Source organism: Macrobrachium nipponense, chromosome 2 (assembly GCF_015104395.2).
Source record: "Macrobrachium nipponense isolate FS-2020 chromosome 2, ASM1510439v2, whole genome shotgun sequence".
In the NCBI taxonomy this organism is placed as follows: Eukaryota; Metazoa; Arthropoda; class Malacostraca; order Decapoda; family Palaemonidae; genus Macrobrachium; species Macrobrachium nipponense.
Window position 1 is genome coordinate 86,254,674 of NC_087201.1, and position 21,870 is coordinate 86,276,543.

Here is a 21,870-nt window from a genome sequence, read left to right on the forward strand (position 1 = left end):
TAATTACTATTTTTATTTACTAATAGTCAAGAAGCGTCCACCTGCTAATCATGAAAAACGGAAATTTAAAAATATAACTAAAGCATGGAGATTCCAATTTTATATATCAATTATGGGTAATACGAATTATGAATGAAAACCACCAGAAAGTCATGGCAAACAATTCTGCGGTTCTCCTACGATTTGAAACCTCCAAGATTATTAATGAAATCATCAATACCATAAATCTATTAAGGGTCCTTCAACCTTCAAAGTAATGAAAATACTTTTAAAACTTTTCATTACTGTTCCGAATTTAATTACAATCAGCCACAATGTTAATCACCCATCGCTTTAAATTTCCAGCGTCTGTCATCAAAGACTGACAGATTGATTAGAAATTATCTGGCGTTACATGATTTCATAAAACAGAAATAGAACAAACTTAACCATTCTTAAAACTAATATGTAAAATATGTAACCCAAGATCCAAATGTACTTACATTCTTATCTATACTTATTGATTTTTTTTCTAATAAGTGACCTCTTCTTTCTGTATTTCCAATTGCCTTCTGTTACCTCTTTCAAATGAACACCATATTCTTTAGAAGCTTGAATTTCATGTCAATGGCCCATGTGGGTTTGCTCCTTATGAATAGGGTTTATCTTCTTCTTAATAATAATAATAATAATAATAATAATAATAATAATAATAATAATAATAATAATAATAATAATAATACTGGCTCAAAAACATCAAGGCCCTACACCCAAGAATAGCAGAACAACTCCAGCACTGTATCACAAATCACCATGCGCCCAAATGGATGACCACAGGAAGAACATCCTCAGTCCAGAAAGACAAGAGTAAGGGAAATATAGCCAGTAACTACAGGCCTATCACCTGCCTGCCAATAATGTGGAAGTTACTAACAGGTATCATCAGCGAAAGGCTATACAACTACCTAGAGGATACAAACACCATCCCCCACCAACAGAAAGGCTGCAGAAGGAAGTGCAGGGGCACAAAAGACCAGCTCCTGATAGACAAAATGGTAATAAAGAACAGTAAGAGAAGGAAAACCAACCTAAGCATGGCATGGATAGACTATAAGAAAGCCTTCGACATGGTACCACACACATGGCTAATAGAATGCCTGAAAATATATGGGGCAGAGGAAAACACCATCAGCTTCCTCAAAAATACAATGCGCAACAGGAATACAATACTTACAAGCTCTGGAATAAGTTTAGCAGAGGTTAATATCGGGAGAGGGATCTTCCAGGGCGACTCACTGTCCCACTACTCTTCGTAGTAGCCATGATTCTCATGACAGAAGATGGATGCTGGGTACCAACTCAAGAAAAGAGGCAACAGAATTAACCATCTGATGTTCATGGACGACATCAAGCTGTATGCTAAGATCATCTAGGAAATAGATACCCTAATCCAGACTGTAAGGATTGTATCTGGGGACATCAGGATGCAGTTTGGAATAGAAAAATGTGCCTTAGTCAACATACAAAAGGGCAAAGTAACAAGGACTGAAAGGATAAAGCTACCAGATGGGAACAACATCAAACACATAGATAAGACCGGATACAAATACCTGGGAATAATGGAAGGAGGGGATATAGAACATCAAGAGATGAAGGACACGATCAGGAAAGAATATATGCAGCGACTCAAGGCGATACTCAAGTCAAAACTCGACGCCGGAAATATGATAAAAGCCATAAACACATGGGCAGTGCCAGTATTCAGATACAGCGCGGGAATAGTGGAATGGTCGAAGGCAGAACTTCGCAGCATAGACCAGAAAACGAGGAAACTTATGACAATACACAAAGCACTACACCCAAGAGCAAATACGGACAGACTATACAAACCACGAAAGGAAGGAGGGAGGGGACTACTAAGCATACAGGACTGTGTCAACATCGAGAACAGAGCACTAGGACAATATATGAAGACCAGAGAAGACGAGTGGCTCAAGAGTGCATGGGAAGAAGGACTGTAAAAGTAGACGAAGACCCAGAAATATACAGAGACAGGAGAAAGACAAGCAGAACAGAGGAATGGCATAACAAACCAATGCACGGACAATACATGAGACAGACTAAAGAACTATCCAGCGATGACACGTGGCAATGGCTACTGAGGGGAGAGCTCAAGAAGGAAACTGAAGGAATGATAACAGCGGCACAAAATCAGGCCCTAAGAACCAGATATGTCCAAAGAACGATAGATGAAAATAACATCTCTCCCATATGTAGGATGTGAAATACGAAAAATGAAACCATAAACCACATAGCAAGCGAATGTCCGGCAAAATATACCATCTTTGATAGTTGCAAGTCTCTAATACTGAATCTCCAATCTAACTCAATACCTAAATATCGCTTTCGGTCACTGGAGAAGAATATCAACTCAAAAAACTTAAAAGTACGACCAGTACCACTAAGATTCCACATCGCGAGATGAGATACAGCAATAAGAAAACCACTCCTGCCACAGGCTACGATTCTTTCAGTAAAAAGACAGAACTGTTCATAACTCAACTATACTGGCGGCACTACCGCTTCTGACACAAGTCTCCTGCTGCAGTTCTCCAAAACCTGGGACCTTACCCTATCATAACTGCAGTTTCTTTTCCATCCGATATATTTCTTACATCCTGGAACAGAATTACATATATAAGCAGCCCTTCTGAGCCCTCTGGCTATTTTTCATGACAAAGGCAAAAACTTTCATTTTCACGCAAGTTTTGTGTACGGTCAGTTATTATGAACAAACCCGATTGTAGAACTAATTGAAATCGTATTGCTACTCACAAAAATTCCTTTGTTTTCTTTACCCTTTCTTGTCACCCAAAGGCTAAAGTTTTCTTATAATTTGATTTGCTATTCGAATTCTACTATAGTTTTTCTTAATAATGTAACTCAGACATGATTCTATTACACAGTCTAACAAAAGATTATATAATCCTTTGAGATGGAAAATAAAACAAGAACCAAAGGCTAAACTCACAAGGTATGCAACAACTGACACTAATTTCTGTTTCGTGATAGCCTGACAAAAGATTTGCCACGCTGCGATGAATTTCCAATGCTTCCACGGAAATCACATTATCGCTTTCCATGAAAAGTCAAGGTTGCAGTTATTAAGTATAGCAATTACAGCTTCCACAAATAAGTCATTTCTATTGTACACCCCCCAAACACACACACACACACACACACACACTTGTACTCCTTAATCTGGTAACATAGCTTCTTCCTCCTCTTCCACGAATTGCTATCTTCAGGTCCCTCCCTTCGAGTTACGATCTTGATTTTCTGCGAATTTATCGAACCTCTTGCCACGGTAGTATGACAAATGACTGCCAATGTTATTTCGGTGTATTTTCAGCAACTGCCTTGTCTCCTTCATACTAGGTATCTCGTCTCCAACATCTAAATATAAAAGTTTGTCCTATATTAATAATTTACTTTATTTTACGCAACTGAAATAAGACCTCTATTGGCAAAACAAAAAACAAAAAGATCCAACATACATATCACGAAAATAGGCTTACAACAGCCTGAAAAATCTGCACATATGTTCCTCCAGATGTCACAAGTCTTCCTACTGTAACAAAGCTTAATACAGTGAGAAGAAACGCTAAATGTTAATATATCCTTCAGGAAAAATCATGCAACTAGAAGGTCTGTCTGCTAATAAAATTCCTCTATAAATAGGAATTTTATTAGCAGAATGACTTCCCGTTCCATAAGATTTCCAGTCAATTATACGACTTTCTGCTTCCACGAATACTTTCTATTCTACTCATGACATTTCACCCTCAAAATCTTTCCATTGCCAGGACATTTATTCTCAAGACATTTTTTCATTTCAGAAAATTTGATTAAAATCGCATTTTCATATCTGAATAACTTGCAATTGCCGAAAAATAAAATAATATTCTTAAGTCTTTCCATGACAAATACACTATCTATAATGTCTATAAAAACTTTCAATTCCCACTTTCAAAAAAATAACAAAAACACTGCCTATTCCGTAAATTTCCCATTCAGCACCGGAAGTTACATTGAAATGTTTCCAAAGAAAACTCTTGCCATGTCCTGCCCACTGACTGATATGAAACAAAAGTAAATTAAAAACAAGCGTCAACAGATATTAATCAGTGTAATCCATTCCACATAATTCACACTTCTGTACGCATGCCCACCAGTGAGCAGGTCCCTGCACAGTTATATGTTTTGCCCTTATCTTCGACCTAATTTCATGCATTACAAAAAATCACGATAACTTTTTCCTCACGGAATACTTAGTAGCATATGCGCAATTCCATAAAATATCTTCATTTCCATGAAGGACCAACAAACGGGTTACACGAACTGAAATAACTGTGTAGCCAAAGTTCACCCGATTATAGGAATGGCATGGAATATAGTTTAGGCCAAAGGCCTAAACTATATTCCATGGGATCTACGAGGTCATTCAGCGCTGGAAAGGAAATTCAGAGTAAGTAAGTTTGAAAGGTGTAACAATATTAAAGTCTCGCAGTTGCACTACGAAATCATTGTTAGGAGTGTGTGGATAGCAAGATGGAATAAATATCATAAGAATTAAATGAAAAAGTTTGCAGCTAGAGGCCGAAGGAACGATGCAAGATCTTTTAGTAATGCCTACAGTCCACCCGTGAGCTGCATTAACGTCACTAACCCCCTAGAGGATCACCCAATTATAAAATTAATAATTTGCTTAAGACTATAAAAAAAATCCCATTCATCATTACATATAAAGAAAATCGAACCCTTAATTATACAAACCTTAATATTATGAATGAAAAAGAAATTATCATAAATATAAACTAGCTTATGAGTTTGTTTGTTGCGTTTGTTTGTATGGTGTTTTTACGTCGCATGGAACCAGTGGTTATTCAGCAACGGGACCAACGGCTTTACGTGACTTCCGAACCACGTCGAGAGTGAACTTCTATCACCAGAAATACACTTCATCTCTCACCCCTCAATGGAATGCCCGAGAATCGAACTCGCGGCAACCGAAGTGGGAGGCAATGACCAAACCAACCACGCCATTGAGGCGCTAGCTTATTTGGAGTTTTCCGTATTCCATGGAAAATAAAAAATCTTCATTAATTTAATCTTGTATCCAAACGAACATCAATTTTTAATTGCTTACTAAAATCTAATTCATATATCGTTCATTTGTTCTACTTCAGGTCTTGAAAAACTAAATATCCTAAATACCTCTCACTGAAAGTGGTAAAAAAACTATATAATATATATATATATATAATATATATATTTTTTATATATATATATATATATATATATATATATATTATACATAAAATACATGAATATAATCACACTGAATCGTAACCTGTCACATATCACCACAAGCGAAAAAATAAGAATCTGGGTTAGACTTCATTTCCAAGCCATTAATGCTGTCTTGAAAAAGTCGAGACTGATCAGGACCTACACCCAGTCCCTTAATTTTTTTTTTACTGTGGTGATGTATGTAGTATGTATGTATGTATATATATATAATATATAAAATAAAGATTATATATATATCTATATATATGTGTGTGTGTGTGTGTGTGTGTATAAGCTTTTTCTCGATTACATTTTCCTTTCCGATGAGAGATAATTCATAGATGCAGTCAAAACCTTGGTCTACTGGCTAAAAGCTCAGCCCCTTGACCAGCTCTCATAACGATTCAGATAACTCAAAATATAATACTTAAAGCTTATCTCTTATCAGGTGGCAAATGACGACATTGTCAAAATTATCAGTAAGGAATTTTTTAGATATCACACCTCCACCACAATATTATTACGAAATAAGGACTCGTGTAATATCGTGTAATATACGGGTGCATATCAGTGAGAGACATTCTCGCTCACAAGCAAAAATGACATGAACATTAAAAAGTCTCAACAGCCATCCCTGGGCTGTTGAGACCATTTAATGTTCATGTCATTTTTAAGAACTATGTACTTAAGAACATGTTAATCAGGAATCCCCTCTACTGACGAGTGGCTGCATATTATGAGATCCCTTGCAATCAGTGTCATAAAATGTACGTGGGACAAAGTGGAAAGGATCTCAAAACAAGATTAAAGCAACATAAATATAACAGGGAATAACGCAAGCAGTTTGTTTCAACGTACGAATGAGTACAACCCCGCCATGAATTGAAAAGAAGCTAAGAGATCATGTTCTGTAAAGACATCACAAAACGAAACATTGTTGAGTCATGTATAATAAAGAAAAATCGTGTAGATTTTGATCAACAGCAGCCCCGGAATGTACAAATTGGATGAACTAATTGTAAACAACATTTTTACACAATTCGTTTTTAAATAGTAGTACGATAGATTTTATGTTTATATATTGCAGCCCCACAGGTGTCGTTGTAACAAATAATGTTTTTTTTTTATCACTTGACCCTGAGGAGGTGTGAAAATTTCACGAAAGGGATTCGTCTAATCCTTTCATTCCTTCCTCCAGCTCTACAACGATAACATAAAATATCGTACATTTTTGTGATAGATCGTAATATATATATATATAATATATATATATATATATAATTATAAATATATATATATTATATAATATAGATAGAATAGATAGAATGATATAGTAGATAGATAGATAGAAGATAGATAGATATATATATAAATAGATACTAATAATAATATATATATATATATATATATAGATAGATAGATAGATAATAGATGATAGATAGATAATAGATAGATATATAGCTAAGATGATAGATTAGATAATAGATAGATAAAATTAAATAATATATTATTATATATATAATATATATATATTATATTAAATAAAATATAATAATATATATATATATATATATAAATATATCTATATATATATATATATATAATATATATATATATATATATAAAATCTATCTCTCTCTCTCTCTCTCTCTCCAGAAATGAAGACATTCACGTTCACACGTTCGAGGTCTGTAAACCTCTCGTTTCCAAGACTTCCATCCAACGCCTTGACTAATGGCCTGACATTACCTTCCCCGTCTAAAGGACGTCACAATCTGACAGATATGAATGCCTTGCATATTACGTTATGCTGATGTTAGGAAAAAATTCTGATGTATCTGATTTGTTTGCTGCCAAGTATTTTGTCGCAGATCGATTCAGCGAGGTTGTTTTAAGTCTAACATCAGTTTTATTACAGAGGAAGAATGGCTTACCTAGCGGAGGAGTAGATACAGTTCTTTATTTTCACATTGTTTGGTAAATAAAAAAAAAATGGTTCTGAAGTGAAAAAAAAAACTCATATTTCCGCCAAAGCGAAGGGAAACTACTCAGGTCCAATACCAGCAAACAGGTATACGAGTAAAATAAACAAAATATAAAGAATAAATGCGCTAAATCACAAACTAAAAGAAAAGGGGAAACCATCAAAACTTCAGAGCGTATATACCTAAAAGCCTAATCTAGTCTTCCTTGGACAGCAAAACTTCATTGGAATCCTCTATAGAATTTCATTGAAAATATTCTGCATGGCAGTCGACCTTTACAGAATGTACCTGGTGGTTCACAAACTACGATTGGTTGGTACCAGAATAGAGCAAGGCACAGGGCTGATAACCTCATCATTGAAAAAGTGTGGCGAGATCAGATAGACGACACTCGCTGGAGCTAACCCTCTAGGTGCGTTTCCAATGCCGCATCTCAAACGACTGTAGCCGTAGAGTAGACGCTTCACTGGAAACGGTGACATTTGATACAATGTGGAGGAGTACAAACTGTGAGCCGCGCGACTCTAGTCTCGCGGCTACAGTCGTTTGAACCGTCGCATTGGAAACGCACCTTTAAGGAGAGATGACATACAGCTGATTACATAATGCTTAGTATGTATATATACATTTTTCATGTCTGTGAATTAACTTCAGTACCCACACTACCATGGGCTGCACACTTTAGACAAAATTACTGAGAAATCAATTACTTCATTTTAAATATCTACTTGACAGATACCCAAACAAAAAAGATATGAGTGAAAAAGTAGTCTCTTACTTGAAAAATTATCCATCAAAATTTATCTATTGTGGCGCGTTGTATTTATTACGACTGAAACCGTTGCTCTGCCTGGGTGCTATTTTTCTTTACTGTTAAGTTTCAAAGATTCCCTCTCAATTTTCCAGATCAGAATAATATTCCCTCTTTTCAGAGGAAGATCTATCATTCCGTTCTGGCTTGATCCACAATGTCGTCTCCACTTCTGTATCTTGTTCCCAATACAAAATGGAACAGATTACGATCATTTTCAGGATATCCTCCTCAATCACAAAAGTTTCATGCAGCAAATTAAAAGGCAATATGGCTGATAAACGGACAACTCCTTCAACCTCAATACACATGATATCACTTACGCGTTTTCTCGTTACTTAAGTAACCTTGAGTGTGCTATCCTAACTGATTTAATAACAACACGAAGTAAAATCTATTTATTACAACAAATAAAAATAATTATATGTAGTATGTTCGTGCCTATAATAATCAATGACCTGAAGACTGAAATTTACACAAATAAGAACATTCACAATAAATACGAGCCCAGTTCTGAAAATGCCACGTATAACGTTTACAAACTGCATACTCTTGCAATGGTACTGCGGTAAAATCACGAACAAACACAAATTGAAGTTACTTGGATTATGGGACGTAACCACAAGGGCCTACTACGACGGAAAAAAACCACCCTGTACGAAGTCTGTACTCATGTGGGGCTAATATAAGAAGAGGAACAGCAGCAGCAGCAGCTTCAACTCATTCATTCCCTTACGGTTGGGTTTCTGGTGTGTAGAAAAAAAAACAACATTACTGGTACCACTTGGATATGAAAAATGCTGACCCTATTGATTCGTGGGGTCCTATTTCGTTGAAAATAAGCCACAACTCACATGAGTAAGATGCTATATATTCGAGTAATGTTAACATGAAAAAAAGAGCTAGTCTTGGTCGATCGCACTGAAAACCTGGACCTCATGATATGTGAAGAAAGCAAGAATTCTCCTAGTTACTTGATTGTAATTATACAATCAAGTAACTAGGAGAGTAAGACGGTAGTAGAATACACAAAAGGACATATGTTAATAACTTGGTGATAGCTGAACACGCAATTGGTTCTGAAAGGTCCTCAACCGACTCTCAAGCAGGCAACAAGATTCTCAACACTGTGCACACCTACAAACAAGAAGTGAAAGAATAATGTGAATGATGTTTCGACAGAGTCTAGGTTTAATCACAGTGACATTTTCCTATTAGGTTGGATCACTTGGTCAGTAGTGATCATTTATTTACTTGCAATCTCTACTTTTATTGTGAAAAAGGAACATTCTGTGCCCAACAGTTACACCGAGAATGATGGAAGAATTAAGACGGAGGATAACTTACCATGAAGTAAAGGTGGCACAGATTTTTCTAGCAAAGTCCCCTTTCAGATTCTCTCTCTCTCTCTCTCTCTCTTCTCTCTCTCTCTCTCTCTCTCTCTCTCTCTCGTATGTGATACAAGGAACTAAGAATCGCCACCATAAATATAATGATAATATCATAAGGACACTGACGATAAAGGCGATGATGACAGATATGGTATACCACTCAAAGCAGCAAAGTCTGATTATCATGGCAATCTGGTAGTGCAAACACTATCGCTATGTAAAAGAGACTCATTTAATTATTATCTCGTGAAATAGAGTGAGCTATTTTCAAATGCAGTAATCGCACTGGTAATGCAAAAGCCGATATAGCAAACTTGGGTTTAAACAGGCAATTGAGTTCAGCTCCCTTAGCTTGATTTAACCGATGGATACCAACTCGCGTGAGTTTCGTCATATTTCTATACTAAGAAAAATTCTGTTCATTCTTCGTGTGTGTGTGTGTGTGTGTGTATGTGAGAGAGAGAGAGAGAGAGAGAGAGAGAGAGAGAGAGAGAGAGAGAGAGAGAGAGAGACTAAACTTTTAAAGGTAAAATAAACGAGCGATAATAATGAATTTAGCACCTACCTGAAGGATAATCATCTAAGCATTGAAGCAGATGTAGATATTGTGTCATAGAGATCCAGAATTAACCAGAGTAAAAACGCACATGTAAAACAACAAAGAATTTCCTGCCTTGTATCAAGAAGCACTAAACATGACCCCTGCATAACTAACGACGTAGAACACAGACAGGTCGATTTCATCACTCACAATACCACGACGACTGCCAAGCAAAGCAAACCCTCCACAGCTGGCATGATATTTTCCACGTTAGCTCAACTCAATTAAAATTGAACTAAATCGACTGGCCAATTTTATCTATTTAACGCAGGCAAATTTAATAATGTCACTGTCTACTTTAATAATGTCGCTGTCTACTTTTAAACCCTAAAAGAGTATACAGCTCAAAACGAAATAATTTGCTTAATCAAGATGCCATTCTTAAGGAAAGAAGCAACAGCCACACCCACACCCACCCACTCCCTAAACGACGAAACAACGATGGAACCCCCAAGTAAAAAGCCTCTACTATAACACACCTGGAAAAAAAAAAAGGACGACGACGACCCACCAGCAATGCATTGACTCCACAAACATGTGAAGTGTAAGTCATGCTCGCTTCACGACTAACCACCTTATATAAATATATATGCAAAATAATTCAAAGATAGATCAAATCGAAAATCTATTCAGATAATATTGAAATCGGACCTCGCTGGCAGTCATTCATCTAAGCGAAGTTACGGGAGTAGATAATTATCTTACACGACCAGCCTTCACTGTTTTTTCAGAGGGTTACGACCTGGAGTATTGTCTTAATTCACAGTTTCATTTTATTTCAAATAATGCACATACATACACAGTAATATATATATATATATATATATATATATATATATATATGTGTGTGTGTGTGTGTGTGTGTGTGTGTATTTATAATAATGAATAAAATTCGTGATATATATATATATATATATATATATATATATATATAGATATATACACGAATTTTTATTCATTTATAAATACACACACACGAATAAAAATTCGGGTATATATGTATATATATATATATATACTATATATAACACGAATTTTTATTCATTATAAATACACACACACACACACACATATATATATATATATATATATATATATATATATATATATATATATATATATATATATATATATATATATGTATGTATATATATATGTATGTATGTATATATATATAGTATATATATGTATGTATGCATATATATATATATAAATATATATATATATATATATATATATATATATATATATATATATATATGTATATGTATATATATATATATATAATATATATATATATATATATATATAATTTCTATCACGGAAAAAACAACTTGATACAAAATATACTCTTGTCTATATGAATATGCATACATGAATTTCTGGCCGATACCAGACGATACTTTTTGTCAATAGCACAGAAATTTAAAATCCTTCTAGGCTTCCTAAAACATATATATTAACAAAGCCTACCAAACTAGAACCTTTCATAATCTAAATAAATGACTTAACTGTTCCTAGCCAATATAAAAATTAAAACTCAGAATAAAAGTATATATCAGTGACTTCAGATTGCTCGTCACCCCATGAAATCGAGTAAGCACTACGTTCCTAAATTGTAAACGTCTTCTAATGGTAGCCAAAATATAAGCCAAAATGTATCCAGGTAGTAATGGGATTAAATACTAAATAGGTATGTTTGATGTTCTTTTCCAATAAGATTTATGACTTTGAAATTGTTTATATAATCCTATTATATGACCTTTCAACTTTTGAACCTTTAATATACAACAACCAGAGAACAAGAATGATTTTAGTAACAATATATATTCTCCTAAATAACAGTAATATGGAGGTAACAGGTATCGGTACCAGTTTTAAAAATTGGTATCGGTATCGGCAACAAATTTGGTATCGGTGGGATCCTAATATATAAATATATATATATATATATATATATATATATATATATATATATATATATATATATATGCAAGTACTTAGCATACCATGTAATTTTTTTATTTTTTGTATGGATATATATATGAAAGAAATCATTTTCTTTTTAAACTTGACCTAACTTTCCTACACTTCCTTGAGGTAAAGTTCTGGGATAATTTTGAGCATGCAGTCGATGCAACTTTCACTGCCGTTGTTCACTTCTAACCAAAGATTGGAAGATGCAAAATATACCGGAAGATGTACTAGCAACTCTCTGGTAGACATTAGAGGTGCCTCACACTGAGGGACCTGGGGCAACCCGAACAAGATGTAAGGTTTGTAAGGTCTGTAAGGGGTGTGGGACCGACCAGTAAACGGTGATAATCACAGTGATTTATGATGATGAACTCCAGTCAAAACATGGCTTTGATGATCAGTTGATCTTATACCAAGCTCCCACTTCAGTACTGTACAGGACCAACTGATTTTGAACAAAGTACAATGCCATCGCCCTCAAGTTTTCCTCTTCATAGTACTTAAAATATACCATCTAATTATTCCGGACAATTGGGAATCGTTAGTATTGAATCCATGATAGTATTTTATACCCTTTCAGGCAACGAAACCAACACCACGCGCATCAGATCTTTTGTTATATGAGCACTGGAATGCTTCACGCTACTGTCTGGATGTCTGCACCAACTTAATGCGGAGTTGTTCTTCTGGATTATTGCCTGCAAAGGTGGTTTCCTTTTGCCCAAAAACGATATGATTTACGATTTAGACATCAACAGGATATCCTGTTTGGCCCTATACTTCAGCAAAGTACGTCCATTAGTATTTGAATTGGAATATCCAATTTAGGCCAGAGGCCAAGCGCTGGGACCTATCAGGTCATTCAGCGCAGAAAGTGAAATTGAGAATACAACAGCTTGAAAGGTGTAACAGGCAGAAAACCTCGCAGTTGCACTAAGAAACAATTGACAGTAGGTGGGAAGATAGATATAAGAGAATATGAACGAAGGTAACGGAAGTAAAGTAAAAGCAATGACAAGGGTTGCAGCTAGAGGCACTACCCCCCTACAGGGATTCTACTTCCATTCGCGCTTTTAATGCCCGAGCCCAAGAACTAATGCTATCTACTCGATTCTGAGTGCTAAACACTTACAACTTAAAGTTTCTTTCATCACTTACTACAAAATGTAAACCTCAAAATGGCAGTATTAATGATGCCTATCTTACAAGCTCAAGGGAGGACGTACTGCTACTTAGAGACTCATGAACTCTCACTAGTATTCTATATTTGCATCTCTCACCTGAATTTTTCACAAAATTATTCTGTTATATGAAATTCTGCTTTGCATTTAACTCTCCTTTTAAGCTTATTCAGCATGCTTTAGCTCATTTCGAATAATATAATAATAAAATAATAATAATAATAATAATAATAATAATAATAATAAGAGAAGAAGAAGAAAGAAAGAAAGAAGAAAAAGAAGAAAGAAGAAGAAGAAGAAGAAGAAGAAGCAGAAGAAGAAGAAGAAAGAAGAAGAAAGAAGAAGAAGAAGAAGAAGAAGAAGAAGAAGAAGAAGAAGAAGAAGAAGAAGAAAAGTGATGGACTCCTACGGAGGCAGGATGCAACCCGGAACCCAACACTATAAATACCACCCAGTCGAACTGGAGGACTGTGATAGAGAGGAGAAAAAATTAATATAATAATAATAATAATAATAATAATAATAATAATAATAATAATAATAATAATCGATACTCAAGTCAAAACTCAACGCCGGAAATATGATAAAAGCCATAAACACATGCAGTGCCAGTAATCAGATACAGTGCAGGTACAGTGGAATGGACGAAGGCAGAACTCCGCAACATAGACCAGAAACTAGGAAACTTATGACAATACACAAAGCACTACAACCAAGAGCAAATACGGACAGACTATACATAACACGAAAGGAAGGAGGAAGGGGACTACTAAGCATAGAGGACTGCGTCAACATCAAGAGCAGAGCACTGGGACAATATCTGAAAACCAGTGAAGACGAGTGGCTCAGAATGCATGGGAAGAAGGACTGATAAAATTAGACGAAGACCCAGAAATACACAGAGACAGGAGAATGACAAACAGAACAGAGGAATGGTATAACAAACCAATGCACGGACAATACATGAGACAGACTAAAGAACTAGCCAGCGAGGGGAGAGCTCAAGAAAGAAACTGAAGGAATGATAACAGCGGCACAAAATCAGGCCCTAAGAACCGGATATGTTCAAAGAACGATAGATGGAAATAATATCCCTCCCATATGTAGGAAGTGCAATACGAAAAATGAGACCATAAACCACATAGCAAGCGAATGTCCGGCACTTGCACAGAACCAGTACAACAAGAGGCATGATTCAGTGGCAAAAGCCCTCCACTGGAGCCTGCGCAAGAAACACCAGCTACCTTGCAGTAATAAGTGGTACGAGCATCAACCTGAAGGAGTGATAGAAAACGATCAGGCAAAGATCCTCTGGGGCTATGGTATAAAAACAGATAGGGTGATACATGCAAATAGACCAGACGTGACGTTGATTGATAAAATCAAGAAGAAAGTATCACTCATTGATGTCGCAATACCATGGGACACCGGAGTTGAAGTGAAAGAAAAGGAAAAAATGCACAAGTACCAAGACCTGAAAATAGAAATAAGAAGGATATGAGATATGCCAGTGGAAATTGTACCCATAATCATAGGAACACCACGCACGATCCCAAGATCCCTGAAAAGGAATCTAGAAAAACTAGAGGTTAAGTAGCTCCAGGACTCATGCAGAAGAGTGTGATCCTAGAAACAGCGCACATAGTAAGAAAAGTGATGGACTCCTAAGGAGGCAGGATGCAATCCGGAACCCCACACTATAAATACCACGCAGTCGAATTGGAGGACTGTAATAGACCCCCCCAAATAATAATAATAATAAAATAATAATAAGAAATAATAATAATTAATTAATTAATAATAATAATAAATAAATAATAAAATAATATTATTATGATTATTATATATTAATATTATTATTATTATTAATTATTATTATTACGATTATTATTATTATATTATTATTACTATTATTATTATTATTATTATTATCATTTAGTCTAGGATCATGATTGAAAAGGGAGCCATAAATATAATTAGCCAAAGTGTGAAAATATAATTCTTTTTTGGTCGAAAACGTATATTGCACAGCAGTGATCCATTTATTGACGAAATATAAACTGCCATTAATTTTTACCATCTTCACAAAATTTCACTAATCAACTTTTAAAGGCTTCAAACATATCAAAACATTTAAATCGGACCCAAGAAACAGAATGTTGAAAAAAAAAACCTAATACACCTTCGAAGTTCGAGCGACATTTACCCACCATCTTATGAAGAAAATAGAGTTTTCAGAACAGAATGGACTCCTCTTAGAATAAAAAATTATAACGGGTTAGTTTGTATGTATGTATATATGTATATATATATATATATATATATATATATATATATACATATATATATATATATAGACACACATACATACATAAAAAGAAGTATGTGTTCCTTGATGAATTTACAAAACAAATACACGCCTAATGTATATAATGAGCACATTCATAAAAATGCTCTTTCCATGGTCTGACTTATACATATCCTCTCTCTCTCTCTCTCTCTCTCTCTCTCTCTCATAAACGTTTTCGTATGGCTTTAGGCCCTCTTAATACTGCAAAGGATGTGACTGACCCAAATCCAAAGCATCATAGATCACCAGCAGGATTACAGTATCACATCGCCTTTATTCAGACCTCAGAGAGAGAGAGAGAGAGAGAGAGAGAGAGAGAGAGAGAGAGAGAGAGAGAGAGCAATGATCAAGGTAAATTTTCATATTATTCCATGTCCATAATTACTCAATTTTAGCCAAAGGTTTCTTCTAATTATGTATAAAGCAATGGTCTCATTAACTTGGCAAGCTTCGATTTTCAAAGACGTTATTTATTTCTTGCTTATGTGGTACTTGATAAAAGAAGATTCTGGTTTAAACTATGCCAAGGGTTCTACTTTAGTTAGGCTAAGAAATGAAAGGCCAGACGTGCTACAACGAGACATTTCATGATGTACCAAAACACAAAAACAATAAGCATGAATGACGACAAGTGTAATATCTACCTGTATCAACAAATATATACCTCTAGTTTCCTATCCCCGTCAATCTTTCAATTAGTTCCTGATTTATCCCACCCCGATACAGAGTCAACCGACCTCTTTAAATATGTCTCCTCCCCCATCAAAATAAACGGCTTTGTATTAAACGCATTCTTAGATGTAAATTATACAAAATAATACTCTATCTCCCTCTCTCTCTCTCTCTCGTAATCTGAGATGTGGTCGTATGAGGGATTACAGATGACTGACTGACTGCCAGCTATTTGAAGGCTCAACGCAAAGGGATCCACCGGGAACTTCTAACAGTTTTATCCTTCGAGATTGCTAAGCAACCCAGTACGGCGTAACTGTAATTAATGATTCTACAGACCCAGACCACCTATAAAAACAACCCACTTAAAGGTCATCGAGTGACTGGAAGCCATCTTTGATCTAGGGTGAACTTCATGTAAAAGTTGATTGATGGAGTAAGCAACAAAAATAGTATATACAAATAAGGGGAAAAATTGAAAAATAACAATCTTGGAAATAAGAAGTGCCGAAAATATGAAATTAGTTTTAAAGGTAGTATTTACTTCATAAAACATAAACGTGTGGATAAATGCAGAAATGGTCTTATTTTTAATTGCTCTCATCCTTGAAAGCATTGTTGCAGCTCTGAGTATCACGGTTAGAGTAGCTTCGCTTCCAAATGTTTTATTCAATGTGACTGACCTTGATTAGATAATCTGCCTAATTCTAGAAAGAGCACATGGCCTCCCGCTGGTCATACGATCAAAATTAGCCATAATGCCACACCAAATTCCCACCTGTGACTACAATCCCTTTTCCCCTCCTTCTTCAAAAGCCGTTTATAAAAATAACCTTGAATATTAATCCAAAACAGCAACAATCCCCATCTTTTCTAGGGCTTCCTCAGCAAGAAGCATCAACTTTGGACGACTCGGATGCGAAAACACTTTTGCCCCCTAGTAGGAGATAAAACAAGCAAGCATATTTAGCGACAGGTGACATGCACAAATGTTTTATCAACGAGCATTAAACGAACTGAGCCGGATTTTTCCATGAGTAGGAGGTGAACGGGAGGAGAGGGATACAGGGTAGGGGAGGGTTGGGAGGGAGAGAGGGAAAGGGACCGACTCTTAATCGCCAGAAATCCTCGAAATCCCATACAGTTGACGTAGAAGAACCCTGGCAAGCGAAGACCGCCGACCACACTCTCAACAATGGAGACGGAAATCAAATAAATAATACAAGTTTCGGTCCTTTTACACTTCGATCAATTGACACTACATGCACGAACACCCCAATGTTTTGAGAATGGCAGAAAGGAAACGGTAAAACGATGATTTTGGACTTTTTCTATCTGGAATGGAAATTTGCTTTCGCTGCTTTTAAATAGAAAAAAATTAAAGAAAAAACAGAGAAAAGGGAAGTAGTCAAGAAGGGAAGGGGGAGCATTGTATAAGAGCGAGGGGAGGGAGATACGACTTCGGAAATCACAATTCAACACAGCAGAACACACATTCAAAGGACCCAGGGGACCACAACGACCATTTCCCCACTTGACCTGGCCCCGAGGGCTACGAACCGACCTTCCCGGCATTGACCTAATGACGAGGGCTGCTTACCTGTAACACTGAGTAGAGACATATTATTCCCCTTGAAGAAGACGAGTTGGCACTGCCTAGAAGATCTGAGACGGCATCATCCTAAGCTCTTCTTCTCGTGTCGTAGTAACACTAACAAACTCCTCCATGTTGTTTGGAACTAAAAACTATATCCAGCTTGCTCTACTCTCTCGTTTGGTCTCACTCACACTGCCTTCCTCAGCAACCACAAACACAACAACCGCTTCGGACACAAGGACCAGTACGACAGTCGGTGAAACAGCACACCGTGTGTCCGTCACGCTGGTCTACATTACACTGACGACTGACGAGAGAGCCGATCCCCTCAACGCCATCACGTCTCAGAAACCCACGGATGTGACGTCAGCAAAATTCCCGTTTTCGCGCCATGGCTGCTGGAGCGCGAAAATGGGACCTTGCACGATTGTTATCTTTTGACATTGATCTCCTCCAGCGGGGAGGCGGAACCTATTCCAGCTAGAGCGATAGGTGTTAACAAACCAAGATGTACAGAGGGTAAGAAAAAGGCCTGTATTGATTAAAGAAGAAGTACGTTCACAAGCCGCACAATCAATAAGACAGAGTCCACGCTGGTGCTGCCATCTGGAGACCGCCCCTAAAATCACCAGTTTTATCTGTCAGACTGGTGCACTCACGCTTGGATAATATGTTCCCCGATATTGTACGTTTTCAAAAGTATTCATCGATCACCGGGGATCGAATCGTCTCATGACGGCAGAGAAAATAAACAGGAGAGGTCACTCTTCGTCCCCGACATTCGAATATTTCACGGGAACCTTCGGGCGATTTAAAAAACCGGTTCGAATGCAACCAAACTTCCGTAGCACAAATCAGCGAGAGAGAAAGTGAGACTACACTAGCTTGACTTTAAAATCTCTATGAAGGGTGGCTGACCCAGTGGCGATAGTCGTACGTAGTACACTCGCACTCGCTTGATACATTCCCCCACCACGTGCAAAAATCAGCCTTACTACCCTCCATTTCACGAGCTAAATTACATACAAACACACACCTCACCGGCTTTACCCAAAACGACAGGGGCTTAGCTGACACCTCCGAAATACACATTCACAGGCGGTGTCATCTCCGGTGGAGGGTGGCCAACTGCCCTACTGTAGGGGGCTTCCGTGGCCCACTCTGTGTTGCTAGGAACCTGCATGAGGACCACTATAATGGTGCCATTCACCCCTCTTTAGGCCTCTTGCAGATATAAGGATTCGTTGTCAAAAAAGGATTCTCTTAAATTTAGTCATCTGGAAAACTATTTTTTTCTTTATTTCATAAAAAAAAACACTGAATAACCCACTATTTTTTCTATAAACCTTTCTAAAGGAAAAAACAATTAAACATACAATTTCCAATGGAAGAAGTTATACAACGTACAGGCTACATAAAAAAACTAAACTTAAAATTCATCTGGAATTTATGCCGATTATAATTAACAGGATTCATGCTAAATCTCGGGAAAAGTCTGCGGACACTGCGCGTAATATTTCGTTAAGTTAAACTCCCACTAGATCAATGTTGAAGTCCTCAAGAAATACAAATTTTCAACGGATTTTACTCTTCTCCGTTACTGTCAAGAATAAAATCTCCCCAGTTCCATTCGATCAAATTATACAGCTTTATAATTCAATAGCAAGAGACCTACGGTGTTAGTCCGTACACGCAAATATCTCAGAAATACAAAAATAGATCTCATGAACTTGCTTAACTTGCGTTCGCCTTTCAACCTCAGCATCTACGTACACTTGGTAAAGAGAATATACCATTGTCACCATAAAATTGTGATTAAATCAGATTATGCCACACACTATATGTATGTAAATATATATACAATGTCCTCTTATTTTCTCGATTTCTTCACAGTTTTTGGATCCGGAGATTCAAAACAATTAAGGTGGGTAATGTTACCTCTATCTGATACTCAGGCTGCGGGTTCAAATCTTCCTATGAACGTCACATTTGCTTCATATTCAAGAAAAGTCCAGGCAGAAGTCACAGACATATTCATCCTTCAACTAATGCAAGACGAAACATCGAGCATAAATACTCCGACGACATTGAATACTCGACGTACCCTACACAAAAGGCTCACCAACAACGTGTAAAACCCACACTCACAAGGCACCGGCCATCCAAATCTACCATGCACGCCCTCTCACTTCCTGGATATTAAGGCCCTTCCTGATTTATACCCATTTAAAAAAATTAATGTCCTTTCAAATCAGAGCGCCCTCTATTTGCCTAAGCTAACCTTCTAACCTTTTCTTTGCATTCCCTAGTTTCTCGACCTTTTATATATGTCATATATACTACATACATACACACACACACATCTATATAATAAATATCTATATATATAATATATATATATATATATATATATATTATATATATATATTAGATATATATCTATATACATATATATCGCTTATTTTTAACAAGTATTCTCGAAGACTAGAAAGAAAAATTATCTCCACCAACAAAAATACGAATATTGATAGCATGACTATAATAATTATACTATTAATTAATAAACATATTACATGCTCTGAGTCACAAGGATAATCAAAATTTCATGAGATTAAAGTCACACCCGAATAAATGAGAAGCTGGGTTACAATGCAAAACTAGCCCTAACAAAAGAACTTTTGCTAATCCAATTAAATGGGCAAGAACATATCCTTAAACATCCTCAATTCGTTCGATAACAAAATTCACTGTTATAAGGCAAGGCATCGACAGTAAATAAATATCAATTAAATAAAATAGCGTGGCCAGCACAATGCTTTCTCTTATAGTTACCTTTTATCCGAGAGTCATAAATGATAAAATATTAATTTTAGGGAACAAACACAATACGCGTTTAAGGAGGCAACTGATCTCATCCATATTCTCTGCCGCTGGACTTTTTCTTTGACACTGTCTCCCGTAAACTCATTAAATATACTTCCCACGAGAAAGGATAAGGTCTTAAGTAGATATAAAAACAGAACAGTTGGGTCTACTTACTTCTCTTACCTACTAAGGATTACTGGAAAAATATGTATACCACTCTTTTCCCTTCACGGGCGATGAGGTAATAGCTCCCTCAAGCCAACAAAATCAGGAGCAAGAGGGTCTGCCCATTTTTATTAGTTCATTTGCACTTCACTTTTCCATTCTCCAGTCCCAAGCAATTCCCTCAGCTAACCTCATATTCGGAACTTTCACTCGTTTCTGTCCTTGCTTTCTTTGACTGAGACTGGACTCCTATCACGTCTTTGGCTTAGCTAAACACCTGCTGTCATGCAGCCGGGAATATTCCACTGACAGACCAGAATATAGAGATAAAAACTATCATAACTTTTATATTATTCATTTCCGTCAATGAATTCATGATTTTGATTTCTGACACTGATTCATCACATGGAGCGTTTTAGTAGATTTCTGATGTCGAATCCCAAAGCTCTCCATGGTAGGCTACCTCACACCAGGAGTTCCATAATATGGTAACTTTGAATAATCAAAGGATATTACCATATTTATTTAAAAAAATCAGTGTCGTATTGCATGCAAATATATCTAAACTTTTGAATTCATTTTTATGATTCCCGAAAATAATCTTAAGGCGATCATTTTCACAATACAAAACCTTGAAATTGAAGATTGTTCATAACGAAGGTACAAAATGAGTTACATTCCCATCTCTTTCACTCTGGAATTGATTCGGGGCTCCGTGACCCGAACTGCGTCGTATTTTTAACGTTGTCTACCAAAAGCTAAGTGTTTTTTTTGGTACGTTCATACAACCCTATACACTGCGACAACAAAACCATGTGTTTATGAGGCCATCACACTGTCATCTTCTCCAAAGCGAATCACGAAACATTACGGCTTACAGTTCACTCACATAAAGGGTTACGATACTAAAGGATTTCAAGGTCGTTCTTAAGCTGCAAAGGAAA

At 36.4% G+C, this 21,870-nt stretch overlaps 1 protein-coding gene across 1 annotated transcript in view; it reads right to left on the minus strand.

The window, feature by feature from the left end:
• Positions 1-18,463, minus strand: part of LOC135220749 (phorbol ester/diacylglycerol-binding protein unc-13-like) — a 1,290,517-nt gene extending 1,272,054 nt beyond the window's left edge. Inside the window, 1 exon segment of the mRNA XM_064258201.1 lies at positions 17,900-18,463. Within this exon segment, the coding sequence (XP_064114271.1) occupies positions 17,900-17,921 (22 nt within the window). The 5' untranslated portion in view covers positions 17,922-18,463.
• Positions 18,464-21,870: the final 3,407 nt, after the last annotated feature.